The 17,595-nt window shown below is 35.4% G+C and overlaps 1 protein-coding gene across 1 annotated transcript; it reads right to left on the bottom strand.

Moving 5' to 3' along the window:
• Nucleotides 1–89: 89 nt before the first annotated feature.
• On the bottom strand, nt 90–17,398 carry LOC136840775 (uncharacterized). Its single transcript, XM_067107648.1, has 3 exons — nt 17,306–17,398; nt 9,005–9,169; nt 90–5,050 (listed from the first exon to the last, which is right to left on the bottom strand). The coding sequence occupies exons 2-3, from the start codon at nt 9,158–9,160 to the stop codon at nt 4,859–4,861; spliced, it is 348 nt and encodes a 115-aa protein (XP_066963749.1). The 5' UTR covers nt 9,161–9,169; nt 17,306–17,398; the 3' UTR covers nt 90–4,858.
• Between the last annotated feature and the right edge of the window lie 197 nt (nt 17,399–17,595).

Here is a 17,595-nt window from a genome sequence, read left to right as displayed (position 1 = left end):
ATTAAATCTCTACCTATGTTAGTAAATTTTAGTTACAGTTGCATTACATATACGAGAAATTTTAAAAGGATTTTTAATAACAGGTGTAGTTGTATTAAATTTTATTTCAGATTAAAATAATTTTGGTTACTTTTCACATAAGTCTTGTTATACAATATAAAACAAAGACAACTCATAACTGTGAGATATGTACCTTAAAATTTACGTGTAGACTCTTGGCAGTTTGGTATTTAATACCTGGAAAATATGTAAACTTTAACTTTGGAACATTCAAGAGTGTGGAACATTCAAGAGTTTTTATTACTTGTTGCATTAGGCGAGTACGATATATTATTAATTTCCAAAGGTTTCAGAACTTTAGTAGAATGGTGAAAATATGCCTTCCAATAATGTGAAAATTTCAGACAAGGGAAATCAGATTCATGAAAATTTATTATATTTTTCAGCCTTTCAGTGTCTTAAAAAATCAACAAATTGAAATGTTTTACAAGAATTTTTTCAAATCAGAAGTGTACTGAATTCTGTGTTACAATGATCAGAGGGTTTTGAAAGGTATTCTTTTGCATCATAGTGAACATATGCCTTTTTTTCTACACAGAATTCAGCAGTTCATTACCGCATACTACATAAAATTATTTATATACGAAGTAATCTCAGTATTATCCATCTCAAGCTTTCAAAAACTATATGTTGCACTTAGTCATAATGTAATAAGAACGTTCTTGCATTTCAGCACTGAACTATGAGGGTCGTCTGTCCCTTTGTGGTTTTGAAACCAATGTAGTACCTTTTGTTGATGGTTAGTGTTTTTGTAAGAAAATAAACATAATATGCTTATTAAGTAAAAAGTAACTACATTTTGTATGGAGCCTTACATCCACATATCATAAGGGTCAGCTATCTGAGAGTGATAAGGATAAAACAAAAAATATTAAAAACAAACATGACTCATAACCATATGTTACTTAAAGTGTCACCATTAATGACATGCTCTGAGAGAAAACTAATAATTACCCTTACCATTGTCCAATATGAAGGTTTGACTAAGTTACCCATTATAGTGTTTATTAAAAACGTATCTACACGGTATTTTAAACAGGTTGCTTGACATTACTTTGGATTTCATGAGGTTTATTTTCCAAGGAATTGCTTTTTGTACTGATACCTGTTTGACAAAAATAGTTGCAACAAAGAAGCCATTATATAGTACTGTAGTTTTGTCATTTAGCATTTGTCTTAGTAGTGATTTTAGTAGGGGGAAAAGGGAGGTTCTATATGACTCCATTTCCCTGTAACAACTGATGGATGGATAGTATAGCTCATTATGTGCCATGCATATGGATGTCAATGTACTTTTTAAAATACCCTGTTACTGCAACAGCCTAAATCCCTAATTAGAATGAAAATTCTCAAGTTCTGAACTATAGCACCTGGAAATGTATTTATGACCCATTTGACCCACAAATTTACTCAAAGCAGTCCTACTTTTAAATGCAAGAGAAATTTAGGAGTGTTTAACTTGGTACTAATCAAAATTAAAAGAGAAGTGGAACCGTATCACTCCAAATACAAATTGTTCTACCTAGTACCTGTACTCAAGAGCGAAAGACAGTTCACATGTTACAAAGTGACTTGTATATTTGTCTGTGCTGATACATGGGAAATAAATAAACACATTGGCATAGCTTCCACTGGCATTGCAATTCAGGCTGATGCTGGTGCTCGAAACATTAACTTTCCCATGCACACATCAGTACGAAAAATATACAATACTCCAATCAGATTAAATTATAGAATACTGTAGTTAAACCCTGGTTAGAGGAATATAGTTTTGGCAAATTGCATACTTATTTTTGTGAAATAATATAAATCAGCCAAGTGACTGAGCTTTCAACTATCTTCGAATTAAAACCATGAATTCAAATCACATATCTAGACATAACCAATGTTTCAGATCACTAAACAAGTTAGTTGTTATAACATGGTAAAGATTCCAATACAAATGTATACAGTATTTTATTTATACTGTATGAACACAAGTATACATTATATAATTACCAAATATGACTTGTGAATGGCTTAACACATTTTAACACTTCACAGGATCTAATTAGTAAGAATGTGACCACTAAAAATTAGCTATTAGCTTGTAAACATTCAGCTATTTACCTGCGTCATTTACATAACTGACTGAAAAATTTACACATGCCTGTATATGCAATTTGCACGTACAATTGATGGAATTTTAGCTCTGTTACAAAGCAGTAGCACTGCAAGGTTACATACCCACAAAATTCACAGTGCCAGCCTAAGTAAAAGAATGTGTGAAGTATGTCTGCTTAAAATGCAGTGGAATATCACAGTAATTTCCAATTACCTTCCTGTTATTATGCACACTCTGATATGGTAAGACACTTCCCTAAATTGATTTGGATGGGAAAGGGCAAGCAGTGGTTGCTATTTGCAAATACTGTGCTGCATAAGAATAAGGGAGTTGGAAGTAGATGTTCTGCAGAATTGTTTATGAGTGGAGTTGACTTATTGTTGTGCTATTCTCCCATAATCCCTTTGTGATAAGCAGTCTGTGGTTTCCGAAAATATCTTCGTACACAATTATATGCAAGTCTCAAAATTCATCAGATTAAAGCTGTGTTCACACATTAGTAAGATAGTAAAAGAATGACGGAGGAAACTTAGTACATTATTATAACCAGCAATAGTATGAATCCATGTAAGCTCCAAGTTTCCCACCAGCACAAGATAAAACTCAAAACAACAAAGGTTACAAATATGAGAAACCAAAACAGATCAACTTTGATGTCATCCAACACTGCCACACTGTATGAGCATGTATGCTAACTACCGGTTTTAATTAAGTTGTGCACAGTAAGGACCAGTTTGAATTAAACTGAGAGCCTAGGAAAACATTACAAACAAATGCCAGTCTTTTGCCTTATTCATTTTTATGAATAAAAATTTAGTTAATGAAGGTCCCTTCTTACAACAAATGCTGCTTTACAATAAAGCCTGGCAAACTAGAATGATGAAAAAGTATTTTGATATATTTCATGAAAATAATTGGATTTCAGAAATGCCCTGAACTCATACAATATCTTACTCAAAATTCTCATTATTATGCAGTACAACTCAAATTCTCATTATTATGCAGTACAACTGAATAAATTTTACTTAAAAGTTACAAAACTTTGATGCTGCTACTATATTAATATATTGTACTTTTTTAATACAACCTTTTCATTATATTGTAAATCATATCTTGTTAATGGCTTCGCACGCAGGTATAATGTACTACAACATTTTTTAACATAATACTTTTCTCAATTTTGTGGAAGAAACATTTCTTTAACTCCATACCCATTATATGCATAACCTTTGAGTCATGTTTAAAGCCATAATAGCTTCTACCATAAATACATCACATGCAAAAAAAAAAAACTGATAAATAGCACTTTGAATTCTCTGGCTATATAGAAAAAACATTATGCAAACAAAATTAAGTAATTTCATAATGAATTTTCATCAAAATCCATTTTCTACCTTCAGTCAGCCAAACAGATTTGCCTACTACATTTTAAAAGATGAAACTATATATGTCCATAAGTGTACAGTAATTATATCTGTTTATCCCTAAGTTTCTGTAATCATTTGATTCTGAATACATTTCTGGCATGAACTAATGAACAATGCCCCACAACCAGTCATACTAATCATACTATCATCAACTTTTTCCAATTTTATTCATTTAAATTTATCTTTATTATGCTAGACTTGTTTTGGAAGAACTTTCTAAGTGTACAGTATCAAGTCAAATGGTATTGAAATCAGCTAAATATTGTGTAAATTTAAACAGATCAAGTCTCATAACTAAACTTGGATTCAATATTTACTCATGTTAATGTCAACCACATCTGCAAAGATTACTTTGAAGCCATGATAAATTACTCCACAAAATTTTTCATCATACAGCAAGTAAATCCTGAACAGTGAAAATCTCAACAAGTGGCTATCTAACTATCACCTAATCAACCATTGTAAGTGTATTCATCTAACATATGTTCCAGGGTCAACGGAACACTTCACTATAACAAAACTCATAACTACCTACATTCCTCTTCTAATAAATGATTACTGAACCATGCTCAGTACTAAGAGTTTAAATAGCATGTAAATTTATTAACCTTTCCTCAGTAATTGAATGCTTTTGTTATTTTATTAGCACAGTATTTCACAGGTTAGTTCAAATTTAAATAATCCAAATCCTACCTTCAAATTCTTAAACAATAAAAGTTAATGCAATCATTTGCATTTGCTACACTTTCTGTAATTATATGATACAGAAAATGCTGGCTGTAATCACATCAAAGACATGGGCAAATTCATGCAGAATGTTTTCAAATTAGCTTTAATTACAAAGCTTATGACTTCATAACCAGAGGAAAGATATTTAAATATTATTGCTCTGGAAGAATGGACTTAGGTATTCATACTGTTACTTTTAAGTAAAATAAAATTGACACTAATAATATTAACATTCTTCCTGCTGAGAACGGGAAAAATTCTTGAGTAAGTATCAGAAGCTTTGTCTAAACTTCAGTCTCCCATGTGGCATTAGCTATTCTGAAAGTACTGCTGAACCAAGCCTTATATCTATCAGCAGAAGCATGTGACTTTTTTACAGTTGAGACACCTTTCCATATAGGTTTTTGAAGAGAGACTAACTTACTCACCTCTATAGATGACTACTGATCAAGATCAGCTATGGAAACAGTGACCTGTAGTCTTAATGAAAATTTTTATGATTATATAAACTTCCTTTCCTCAATCTTCACGTGGGTTTTTACTCCAACTCCTGAAGAGCATCTTCTGGTTGGAGGCCTCCAGGTTGAAGCCATATGTACCCAAGGGCAGACATCGAGCAGTAGGCATGGTAGTATCTCCCAGGGCTGCGACACCAGTACCATCGAGGACACTTGCAACGAAACTCTGTCTGGAATTCTGTCTTGCAAATCTCACCTGTCCAGCAAGTTCTCTAGAAGAAATCAGTATACTGTACAGAATTTTTTCATCAGGACTGATAAATATAGAAAATACTGTGCCATGCTGTGTCAGCTGTGGCTAGTAGTAGAAGGTAAAAGGTCAGTTGGCTTTTAAATATTCACTCCAAGTGTGTTAGTACAATATATAAAACTAAAGTTATATATAAAACTAAAGTATTTTTTTTATTTTAATAAACTGTTTTATACACAAAATCATCACAATTATTACGGTCTCAAAATGTCTCTAGACACGTCTCTTGTCTTCCACACGTAATAACACCACTCATGCATGTGCCATCTAGACTCACCAGTAAGCACCAAATACCCTATTGAGTTTTCATATAGGGTGAATGCAAACTACTGAGACATGAGGGGCTGTGAGGATGGTCAGTATATGATTGATGATGTAATATAAAAAAAAAAGTGATTTACAAACTTACGTTTGTTCAATCAAAAGTCCATCAATCGTATCATGCCTGAATTGCAAGATACCAAGGCTTGGGTAATTTAGGTAGTTGAACACCAAAGGAGTAAAACAAAGATTGTATAAGAAAGTTTTCATGTGTAAGCATCAACAAACAATTCATGTGAGACAAAGGTGCCCATTGCCCAGGCAGACTACATCTTGATATTCATAAGAATGAATTTAGAGATGAAGATTGCATTGCCTCTCCCATTTTAGGTTAAACAGCCATGCAGTGTGCAAACCCTTCAATAAAAAAACTGGCATATGCAGCTTGGTAACTCAACATCCAGTACCTGCACTACAATGGATGAAATCCTGATCTGTTAAGCTTAAAAAGTCAAAGTTGAGAAGACTCTAACCCCTTGAACTCTGCTTTCTCACCTGTAACCCCACATCTGACACATTACTGTATATATACAGAGGATTACCTGTCTCAAGCAGAATGAAGGTGTTCCTGGAGGCCTACTTCTTCCACTAACCACTATGCAGGAAAACCCTCGAGTTGTTTCCTCTATGGTCCTTAGTCTTCCTCAGGTGCCAAGCAGCTGCACTGCACTGGAATACCTATGAAGGCGTTGCATACCTCTATTCACAGAGCCAAGTAGTCTGTCTGGCCCAAACATTCTAGACACCAAACTCACCATTCAACCAGCACATTTCTTCATGATCAGGGACACCAAGCAACTTTCACACAATGGCTGGACAGCAGTGTTAATTGTGTTCGCCTGATCCTTGATCGACAAAAAATTCTCTCCTACCTTTGGATCGTGGTGTATTTGCATTTTACTTGAACCCACTAAGTTCCAAAGGTCCTGCCAAATCTTACTACAACTGCAGTACTGTTGTCAAGATAAAAAATCTGACATGGAATAAGGCAGTTCAATAGAAGTAATTTGGTAGCTGCTTGCTTTGCCAGTTTTCAAACTTCCTCATTTCTGGACATACTAAAATGTGGTATTCAACATTAGTGTCAATGTATGAATGTAAAGCCAATGCTGAATTTTAAAGCTATGGGGTTCACAAATATTGTGAAACTAGCATGATCTAGCAGTTAGAATACCATTTAACTCAGGCATGAAATTTAATGCTACATTATTAAGAGTAATTTTTCAGTTAAAACTGAATAATGAATTGCCATTGGGTTTGGAGGCCATACATAAAAATCCACTGAAGTCCATATGCTCAATATGTTCCATAAATATTCTTCTCTCTTCTTTACTTTCTTTTTTCATTTCTTGGATGTAACAGCAAACTGTTAGTTCAGAAAATTCCCAAAGTGAAATCACAGAAACATTACGGTAACCATTAGTTTTTTGTCATGAAAATTAGTTTTACACTGCTTAGCTGGGGAGCTTTACTGTGCTGATAAAAGTGTTTTGCCCCATTGCTACCTGAAAAGCAAGAGAGCCGAATGGGGGGCACTCATCATACAAATCAGGTTGGCTTGGTGCTGGCACATTCCAAATAAATTAATCATTCGAGTTAAGCTATAAAGCTAAGCACTGCAGAACTTTCATCCATTGAGTGCTCGAGACAGTGAGAAAATGTGGTTGGACAGCAAGGTAAACAGATCCTGAAAATAAATTGGATAAAGTACGGCAATCTGAAGGTGGAACTAGGAGAAAACCTCTCATGTTACATTACATGGTGATAGTTACTGAGATTGGACTAGCAAGTTGGACGAAATATATAAACTTTATTGTATTTTCTTAAGGGGTGTGTGCTGCTTCCCTTCAGCCTCTACCAGCAGCTGTTATCTATTACAAGCACCTGTCTTACATCTTGCTGTCCAACCTCTCTCAAGTATCAGTTTTTAGTACAACTGTAGGGTTTCCTCCCAGTTCCACCTTTAAATCCTTGTTCTTTATCTCTAATTTTTTCTGAATCTCTAGCCCACTTTCCAAGTTCCTCTTTTCATGTCATAAGCCCTTTGATGGCTGAAGGAGCCCAGTACCTGAATATAAGGCCTTAATTTCACGAGGTAATAAGCCAAAGTAGGTTCTTTCAACAGTTAATAAATTAATGATCAAAAAGTAATAATTTACACATCAAAGGGAAATGCTTAATGCTTTAATTAAAATCAGCTGTATAAGCATAGGTATCTATATAATGGACTTAACATTGCCTATTGTCCAGTAATGCCAGCTGCGAGCTAATTATGGAGCTGCCATGTTGACTCAAATCATTCAAAATTCTTTGGAGAAAATGTTTTGTATAAGGATATTTCAGCACTGGCATTCTCTATTTTTTTTTTTTTATAGACACAATATACAGATATTGTCCTGACTGTATGTCATGTTATGTCATTGGCTGGAAACCAGCTATTTTAATAATGATGGACACTGATATATTTTACCAATGGGATGTGTATTATACTTGGGTATATCTGGCATATACTGTCCATTAGGTACAAAAGTTTGTTTGATCTATTTGGTTCATTTGTTCCATCAGGCCCACGGGGTCCCCTCTGGTCCATTACATATATATGGTACTTTGGGTAAATTTTCTCAATGGAAAATTCTGTTCGTTGGTGACACTGGGTACATTTTATTGGGACGTTTGGTACATTTTGTTCATTGGGTCATTTGGTATATTGCTCATTGGGTACATTTCGTCCCTTGGGTACATTTTAATGTTTAGTACTTGAATACATTGTGCTCAATTGGCTATTTTTATTAAATTTTGTTCATCGGGTACATTCTGTACCTTGGGAAGATTTATGTTTGCTAGATAAACTTGGTACCTCTCATACATTTTATCCAGTAGGTCCCTTCATTTTGTACATATTACTTACTAAGTTAATTAACTGGCTTTATATTGTATATGTTGGTTACTGGATCACTTGCTACATTCTGTTCACTGGCTACATTTTGAACTTTGGTATATCTTGTGTATTTGCTCCATTTTCTCACAGTGGACATTTGGAACATCAAGCACATTTTACCCAATACATAGATTTTTTTGAACGGGTCCTGTATCCTCCATGTTATTTGTTCCACACTACATGACAGCTCCATGTTCTGCAAGCCTGTAGTCGTGTGGTTTCTAGTGTATAGAGATCACTATTAATAATACTTAAGGAAGCATTATATAAAACTTATGCATTTCACATGTGGCCTTGGCCAAGCTCACACTTGGGAATGGTATATAGCCTTCTATACAATGGTACATAGCCTTCTATACAATGGTATATAGCTTCTATATAATAATCTTAAAAAGTAACCATGAAAGCCTGCACAACAGCCTAATCAAATTGAAGTCAGGTATGTCTGTGGCTTGTGGAAGTGCATTAAATTCATATGGAGAGAGAGAGAGAGAGAGAGAGAGAGAGAGAGAGAGAGAGAGAGAGAGAGAGAGAGAGAGAGAGAGAGAGAGACTCAAATTCTGATGTTTGTAGTTTGTGAAGAGCGAGGTTCAAGTTCAGATATGTTTGTGGTTTGTAGAAGCATTAAATTTATATGAGAGAGAGAGAGAGTATTACCTCGTTGATGAAATCTGAAATGGAGGTGTCAAAATGAGGTCCCCGGCCGGGTTTTGCATCCACGACCAACATTCCTGCCGCCACCACCACTACCATCATCATCACCAACATCACACGACCTGTCAGCACGACGCTAGTAGCTCTCTGCCCACTCATCTGGTAACTCTGCAAAGGGAAACCTCAGTTAATGTTAGCTCAATCAGTTAGGCCTATTCACACTAAAACATACTCATCAAGTGAAGGAGAAACATCCCTGTCTCTAATTTCCTACTGTAATAAATTCCATTCCTGTAAAGGTACTGTCGCAAATGTAAAATTATTACAGTCCACCAGATTCCCTAAGAATAAATTAATGAAATACAAAACAGTTTTTCAAACTGCTTAGCAATCTGCCATTACCAAACCATTTCTGTACCTAATTTTGAAAGCCAGGCCAATGTCTTCCATATTGGTTATAAAGTGGATCGACCCGGATAAAGAAATAAAAACAGAAATCTACCACAGCAGTGGAGACAACATAGAAAACGGAATATCCAACAGCTATGAATGGTGTGTTAATGCGTTTTAGTGGCTGTTCGTGCCATTATATACCCTTAATATGGTGTAGGTATAGACAGAACAGCTAGCACAATGGAGACAGTAATTCCACCTATCTAGAAAAACAACAGCCAAACAGGTGCTCCCTCCCAGCATGCATTTGTAACCAACCCTAACCTTGGATCTATGTCTCTGTGTAAATAATGATTCTGTACTGACGGTGACTCCTGATTGTTCGTTTCCTTTCGGGGCACCGGTGGGCATCACTTACTGGCATTGGCTTCCTCTAGCACCTGCATAATGGCGTTGTTTATCTCCGCCACGAGGAAATGTAGCGTCTGGCATTCGTCGATGCTGTTGCTGTTTGTTGTTGGTCAGCTTTGCCGATGGGGAGGAAGCACCGTTAACGACTAAATATTCAGTAACGCTACAATGGCAAACGACTTCACAGGGACCTAGACCATTACATAAATCCACTTAATTAAGGAAATAAAAGATGGAGGCAAGCTTTTAGGCTTAACCAAGGTTGATACATATGAACCCTGGCGTGTCAAAAATCCGAAGTTTTCTTCACTCTGACGTAACTATATCACAAAAAAGACTAACTTTTCAATGACTGTCTAATACACGCGTAAATGCCCGTACCAAAATTCTAACAAACAAAACCAATGCAAAAAGTACCTCAAAGTATCCAACAAAATCCTAAAGGTGTGAGCGCTAAAACATTCGTGTCAGTACTGGTAACACTGATGAGAATGTTTACATAACCTTTCTACCAAAAAAGAAAATAAAATCACTCCCTCATAAAATACAAACTTAATTCTCTGTGCCATATATAGTGACCAACAGCTCGGTATTTTAATACAACTTTGAATAAGCGTTATTAATCCCGTAGATTTCATATTATAAAGTTCATTCTTGAGCAGGGAACACCAACTGTGCGTTACGTGGGGGCTGTCAGGGTAACTAAATGCGACGTTGGGCCAAAGATCAAAATTAATATCCTCTTCCGACGGGCATCTGATCAATAAGACCAGCTCTCTTTAGTCGTGAAAAATATCAAACCCTTTAACAACGAAAAACGACAAATATTTCTATGCTATATATATATATATATATATATATATATATATATATATATATATATATATATATATATATATATATATATATATATATATATATATATATATATATATATATATATATATATATATATATATATATATAGGGTGTTTTAATCAGCTAAACTCTACACGATTTACAAAGCTTGGATTTAATCCTATATGAACAGAAATGGGGCTCAAAATTAAACTAAGTAAAACAGAAGTAATGACGACACAGTAATGCACTTATAATAAAACTAGTTGGAAAAAGGCTGAATTAGGCTGACTCATTCAAATATCTATAAATAATTACATGCAATACAAGTCTCTACAGTTGATATTGAGTGAATTATCGAGACCAAACGCCAATCAAACCATGGCAGGCTGACTTACCATAGTCTACCTCGTTCTGCATTCCTATGCGGACATAAATCATGGTATGTCAATGAAGCTGTATCCAATATTTTATTGATCTCAGAATAAAGAATCAGATGGCAGGGTAGTTAGAAACGGTGCCGCAAGGGGAACCACGGAAATTCCATATGCAGATGCGATAATGATGAAAGGGAGAGTGAGAGGACTTGGACATATCCTTCGAACAACCCCTGGGAAAAGTGTCTGCTGGTAGGCACCAGAAGAGTTGTAAGGCCGAGGACAATGAAAACTATGGAAGCCAACCTTGGCTTCCACAGACAATCCATGTCTCTTGCTGTTTTTCTGAAACCAACCAGCTACTTTCTTTGTTTCACTTATTCTGTAATTTCTCTCATCCTGCCATCATCCGAAATACTAACTCCCTCCCCCACCTCAACACGTTGTACATACATACATACATACACACACACACACACACACACACACATATATATATATATATATATATATATATATATATATATATATATATATATATATATATATATAGTGTGTTTGGGCACGCTGGGAATTCCACTAGCATAAGCTGAAGAAAATGTCAAAGGAATTATTCGTTATAATCTACTGCATACCTTTATTTTCTCCCATTCCCGTAAAATTCTTGCGCTTCCCTTTGTAGACAACAATCTCATCCTCTCTCTCTCTCTCTCTCTCTCTCTCCGCCATCTATAGTGCCATCACCTTTAACCAACCTACGTCTTTAAAATAAACTCCAAGCTTTCTAGCACAAAGATTCACTTAAGCCACGCTCCCAGCTCCGCCTATCTCCCTTTCATTATAAGACTGTGAGTGAGGTTCTTCAGTGGACTTGAAAACACTTCGGTAAACGATATGGCTGTTCTGGCGTTTATCTAAGGGAATGTTTCTCTGTCCTCCGCCAACTTCACGTTCCTTGACTGCCTCTCTCTCTCTCTCTCTCTCTCTCTCTCTCTCTCTCTCTCTCTCTCTCTCTCTCGCCAATCGTATGACATTTCAAGTCCATAAAATTGTGTCGAGATTTATCATCGTTTTGCATTTTTATGGCTGCATACTTGCAGTATGTCATCGGGAATACATGCTGTACACACTTAATTAAACTACGAAGTATTTCATCAACATCAACATTACTCATATATTTACTACTACTTGTACCTGCTATCGAATGGAGGCCTAGTCAGTACCGTTTTCGGTCAAGTTAAGATTCTCCATTAAAAAAACAGTACGTTCGTAGTATATACAGACGAAATTAATACCGGTAAATATTTTTAAAGTAAATACTTTAACCGTGTAGGTTAAAATATTTACTTTAAAAAGTACCATACGTGCAATCTTTATAAGCTGATAAAATGTCACCGATTTGTATTTCACATTATGAACGATCACACTGATATCAGCAGGATTAATAGAATGTTACTCTATTAATCCTGGATATCAGGGCCCATGAATTATGAAACGTGGTGCTAAGACACCGTAGATACTGGGCTACAAAATTCAAACGTTACTATACAAGAATTCACAAGGCAACACTTTCTTAGATTTCCACCTGAGATAGACTCCCTCTGGTGAGAGATGTTTCCATTCTACTGAATAAAAAAAAAAAAAAAAAAAAAAAAAAAAATATATATATATATATATATATATATATATATATATATATATATATATATAACTGAAGTGACATTTGACACTGTATCTCATAATGAATGAGGTTCGAGGTTTGATGATTATCCTCTTTAAAAACAAATGAAGCTTCTACAGGTTACAACAAATCTGACATTATATTAATTGCATTTAGTCCTGTTAAAAAACTTTACTACACAGACATTCACTTCAAGCGACAACACTACAGCTTCAATATTGGAAAGGGGTCTGAGAGGGAGTGTGTGTGGGCGGGTAAAAGCAGTTTTCTATTCTACGCAGGAATAGCTTTCATAATGTAAGTGTCTACGATAAACCTTGCTCATGTGCAACATACGAAACTCGTATAAATATCTCAGTTAGGCTATGGAAGCAAACTACAATAATCTGAATCCTTATGTCTTGCACAGCCAAGCAGCTTTAATGAAATGTTATACCTTACGTAACACAACTGCTGAGAAAAACTTATTATTATTATTGTTATTATTATTATTATTATTATTATTCAGAAGATGAATCCTATTCATATGAAACAAGCCTACAGGGGTCAGTGACTTGAAATTCAAGCTTCCAAAGAATATGGTGTTCATTAGGAAGTAGGAGAAGGCAAAGAGAAATACAGAAACAGATCTCTTATTAAATAAGAAAAATCAATAAATTAAGATACAGCATTAAGGTAGTAACGCATTGCATCTTTGCTTAAAACAGGCCCTTCAGAATATATTCGCTGTATACTAACAACTAGGTAACTTTTGAAAACCGAAAAAACACGTTAAAACCTTTCAAATTTCCGTTACTTAAGTCTTTTGTTGATGAAGATTAAGCCAGCCACGCGTTGGTGTGGGATATGGCTAATAGGGCAGCTCCATCTGACTTACACCAGATTACCCGTATACTGTACACAGTAACCGTGGTCTTATTTGAACTATGCACGTGACCACGGCCACGGAATGTTTTTACTTTTTTTTTTATTCGATTCAGGACGAGACAAAATTGTTCGTGGCTTCGTTTCAAACACCCAGCTAAGTAAACTAAGAAAAGTTATCATTAGCAATTACTAGACGTCCAAGACGATTTGGAATAAAGTTGATTCTAAAACTAGTTCGTTGGGAGAAGGGACTTCGGATCTGTCACTGGTTCAAATGTCCACTAAACAAGGACTTAACAGGAGAGAGATTTAGTCTTTATGACATACGCCCAGTAAACACACAGGGAGGGATAAGGGTTTCGTCACTATAATAAGTACGTAGGCCGATGTGACCTTCGCCATGAGGAGGGGTAGAAGTTTTATCCCTGGCCACCAGCAAACACGTGACCCTTGATAGAGAAGTGGCTTCGAAGTTGGGCTTTGACAAAAACTTCCAGAAACCACTTATGAGTAAAAGATGAGTGGTTCCCGTGGGCGGATGTTGTTGAGAGCGAGCTCCCGAGAAGTGGGAAAACTTAGGAGGAAAAATGCGGTAGCCTATTTGAAAGAATATAAATGGATGAAATTCAAAGAAAACCACATTCGGGAGAGTACAGAATGTAGTAATTATGACAAGCAGATATAGTGAGGATAATGCTGTGCAGAAGTATTATGAAACACACTATGAAATTTGTAATACACATACTGTAGTGAATCCGCTACCATAGTGCCTAAATTGGCAAAAGAATGAAAAACGTATGGAAAAACATCACCTTTGGATGCTCGCAATGTAGGGGAATGGGTTGTTTGGTAACATGTATATGAAGTGGTTGCATTGTGAAAAAAGTGGGAAAAATCTCTGATGAGCAACAACTAATATATCAGGAACTATGACTAACTTCATACAAAAAATGCTATACTATAGTAGAAAAAAAAAGCAGTAAATTTAGATAATAACCTGCATTTTTCCTATGTATACAAACATGATCTAATCTGCATTTTTTCTGTATATACAAACTTAGTCCTCTACAGCTAGGTCGTTGAAGCTTTGTGACAACACTTAGTTACCTACAGGTACAACTAACTCTGTACTGTCAACACCACCAATGATGGTTAGAACTGCGATTTTGATAACGGTCTTCAGCTTTGCATATCTAAGAAAAACGCAAACTATCGTCAATTTTCTAAACGGTAAGACAACAACATGAAGGCAGAGATACAACAACACTATCACACTGATTGAGGATGGCTAGTCACACCACCATAACCAACTTGCAAATGATAACGTGCATTCAAACGTAAACAAGGTCTTATGCATAGATGCTCGGGATATTGGAGATATGGCAAATATTGCAGAGAACTTTGATGCTTTATGCCAAACATTACAAAATTAAAGGTTGTTTACATATGTACAGTGATAAAAAGTTGTGACCGACAATTTTAAACATCCTCTATGGTACACAATTTTGACTTTCAATATTCATAATCTCCCATTACGTGAAGGACTGTAACTAAAAATTTAAACTGCTCCGAGACTGACAGGGAAAGAAAAAAAGAAAACTGCAGTAATTTCCTTCTGGACAGCGTGTTCTTCACCTCAGCGGGTTTAAGTGCTAATGGCAGGAATAACTAGCCCTAAAACCTTAAACCATTACAATCATTGCCGCCAATCCAGCTGTTGTAAAAGGGAGGTGAAGTAAAATAAATAAATAAATAAAAAGCTACTAAATCAGTACTTTTCAAGGTTCTACCCAATGAAAAAAATAACCACCCCCCAACAAATTATAATTTTAATACCGCATATACCAGCAGTTATGTCATAATCACTTGGTTTTACTTGCTATACTTATGGTGATTTAATTTCATATGATTAATTCGAAGTGATCTGTCCACATAATTATCTTCAGCACTGTCATACGTATCACGATATATATAAAGCTCAATATTATGCAAATAACTGAACTACTATTATCGCAGTCATTACTATTATTGGTTATTAGTAATATAATTATGACTGGTTACCCCGGTCTTTGTACTCAATGAGTTTAAATTGTGCTATTTACCATGTAAAAGTTACAGTAAAGTGTACCGCGTAGTATTCGTCGCATATATAATATATATATATATATATATATATATATATATATATATATATATATATATATATATATATATATATATATATATATATATATATATATATTTGTCTAACGTAGGCATTGTTGGTAATGAAAATAGCATCATTTTAGCAAAATATCTACCAGTTACGCTACCGCCTATAGGACAGCCACTGAAATGTTGAATTTTTTTAATATCATGTGAAAGAGTTAATTACAAATGCCTGGTCTGTGCTACACTTCATAAAAAGGAAATTTACTTTACGTGGTCACGTGACTTTGATTAAAGTCAATTGAAAATGGCACCGGGTAAGATGCCCAATCTAACCTAATTGAGGGAGCTGCGTTCGACCTAACAGGAAGTTGACAGAGGACGGGTGTGGGGATGGTGATGGATTTCCATAATCGCTTTTCCCCTTCACGTAAAAACGATGTTAATAGGCCTAGTACTTAAAACAAGGTTACATTCTAACCTAACCTAGGACGAATGGTTCTCAACCTGACGGGAGGGGGGGGGGTCTTCTCTTCATTAAGCTAACCAGGATTTGCAGGGGGTCCAGTATCACCTAAAATAACATGTATGCAACTGTAGGTTAGATAGCCACCGTTAGTTATGTAATTTGCCAGTAAAAGCTACTTTACTCTATCATTTCGGCCACGGCAGTTGGTAAATGACCCAATTGAGCAACTATAACATTTAATAACCACGTAGGGCCTATGTAAACCTGAATCCCCTGATATGAAAATATTAATAAACTGAAAACGTAATACAAGTAATTAAATAGCGTGTACGTGTATATATATATATATATATATATATATATATATATATATATATATATATATATATATATATATATATATATATAAATTTATTATAGCCTATATATATTACAGAAAATTACAGCAGAAACTGTTAAAATTTATCAGTTTCTTACCCTTCTTGGGCAATACGCTTACCATACGCACAATAAACAAAAAAAATAATCTAAATGAATACACCAGGCCTACATGCACGATGTAAATTGCTAATAACCAGTAGGCCTATTGCAGGCTTGGCCTATTTCTTGTCTTGCATGGTTGGGCAGGTTAGAGATAAGGTCCACACTGGGTCTCTAGTCCCTGTTATACCCTGGGGCATGGGCTCCTGCGGGCATGAGGCCTCTTTAAAGCTCATCTGAACCAAGCAATTACCCTTAGGCCTATACTATGATTTCAAGTCCGTTATAGGCCTAATTCACAAATAGAGAGGAAAAATCACTAAAATACCCCCATTAGGTATTTTTATTGTTGAATAATGGCAAATAGACTTATGACTCTACAATGTAATTTACGTCATTATATATGTATTTTTATAAAAAATACAATGCTCTATAGGCCTATGAAATGTGAAGACCGTTTAAGAATAAACTGCTTTAATGAAACGGAAACAAAAAATAAAAAAAAAAAAATCAGCAATATTTCTCATCAGAGATCCACACTTACTGGCCAAGTAAACATTGTTTTTTCAAGGCATCCAGCCATAAAACCTAGGCCTCTCCAACTGACAAAAAAAGTATATAAAAGATCCCAAAATGCTTACAGTCAGTATAATCCCAAAGGCGTCTGCAACACCGACGAGTGACACCTTTTCACCTTCACACCTAATGGACAACTGGTGGTGGGCTGCGTAATCAATCGGGCCAACGGTGTGAAGGAAGCCCCGCCCCCTTCGGCAGCGTTGCCATAAACAACCAACATTATGGATCCAGTTTCAGTTCCTCCGCATTGAGGAACGTCAAATCAATTTCAGTATTTTACTTTTTCTCTTTTAATCTTTGTCTGAGGAAACTTTTGCGTGTAAGTTTCATCCCGTTAGGATAATAGAGGATT

The sequence above is a fragment of the Macrobrachium rosenbergii genome, chromosome 8, assembly GCF_040412425.1.
Source record: "Macrobrachium rosenbergii isolate ZJJX-2024 chromosome 8, ASM4041242v1, whole genome shotgun sequence".
Taxonomy (NCBI): domain Eukaryota; kingdom Metazoa; phylum Arthropoda; class Malacostraca; order Decapoda; family Palaemonidae; genus Macrobrachium; species Macrobrachium rosenbergii.
The sequence above is the reverse complement of the archived record's forward strand: the minus strand, read 5'-3'. Positions and strand labels throughout refer to the sequence as shown.

Coding starts and splice junctions, on each gene's coding strand:
- LOC136840775 (XM_067107648.1), bottom strand. CDS start 9,160: ATGAGTGGGCAGAGAGCTACTAGCGTCGTGCTGACAGGTCGTGTGATG. Junction 5,051..9,004: donor TTTCAGATTTCATCAACGAG/GTAATACTCTCT, acceptor GATTTCTTCTAG/AGAACTTGCTGGACAGGTGA.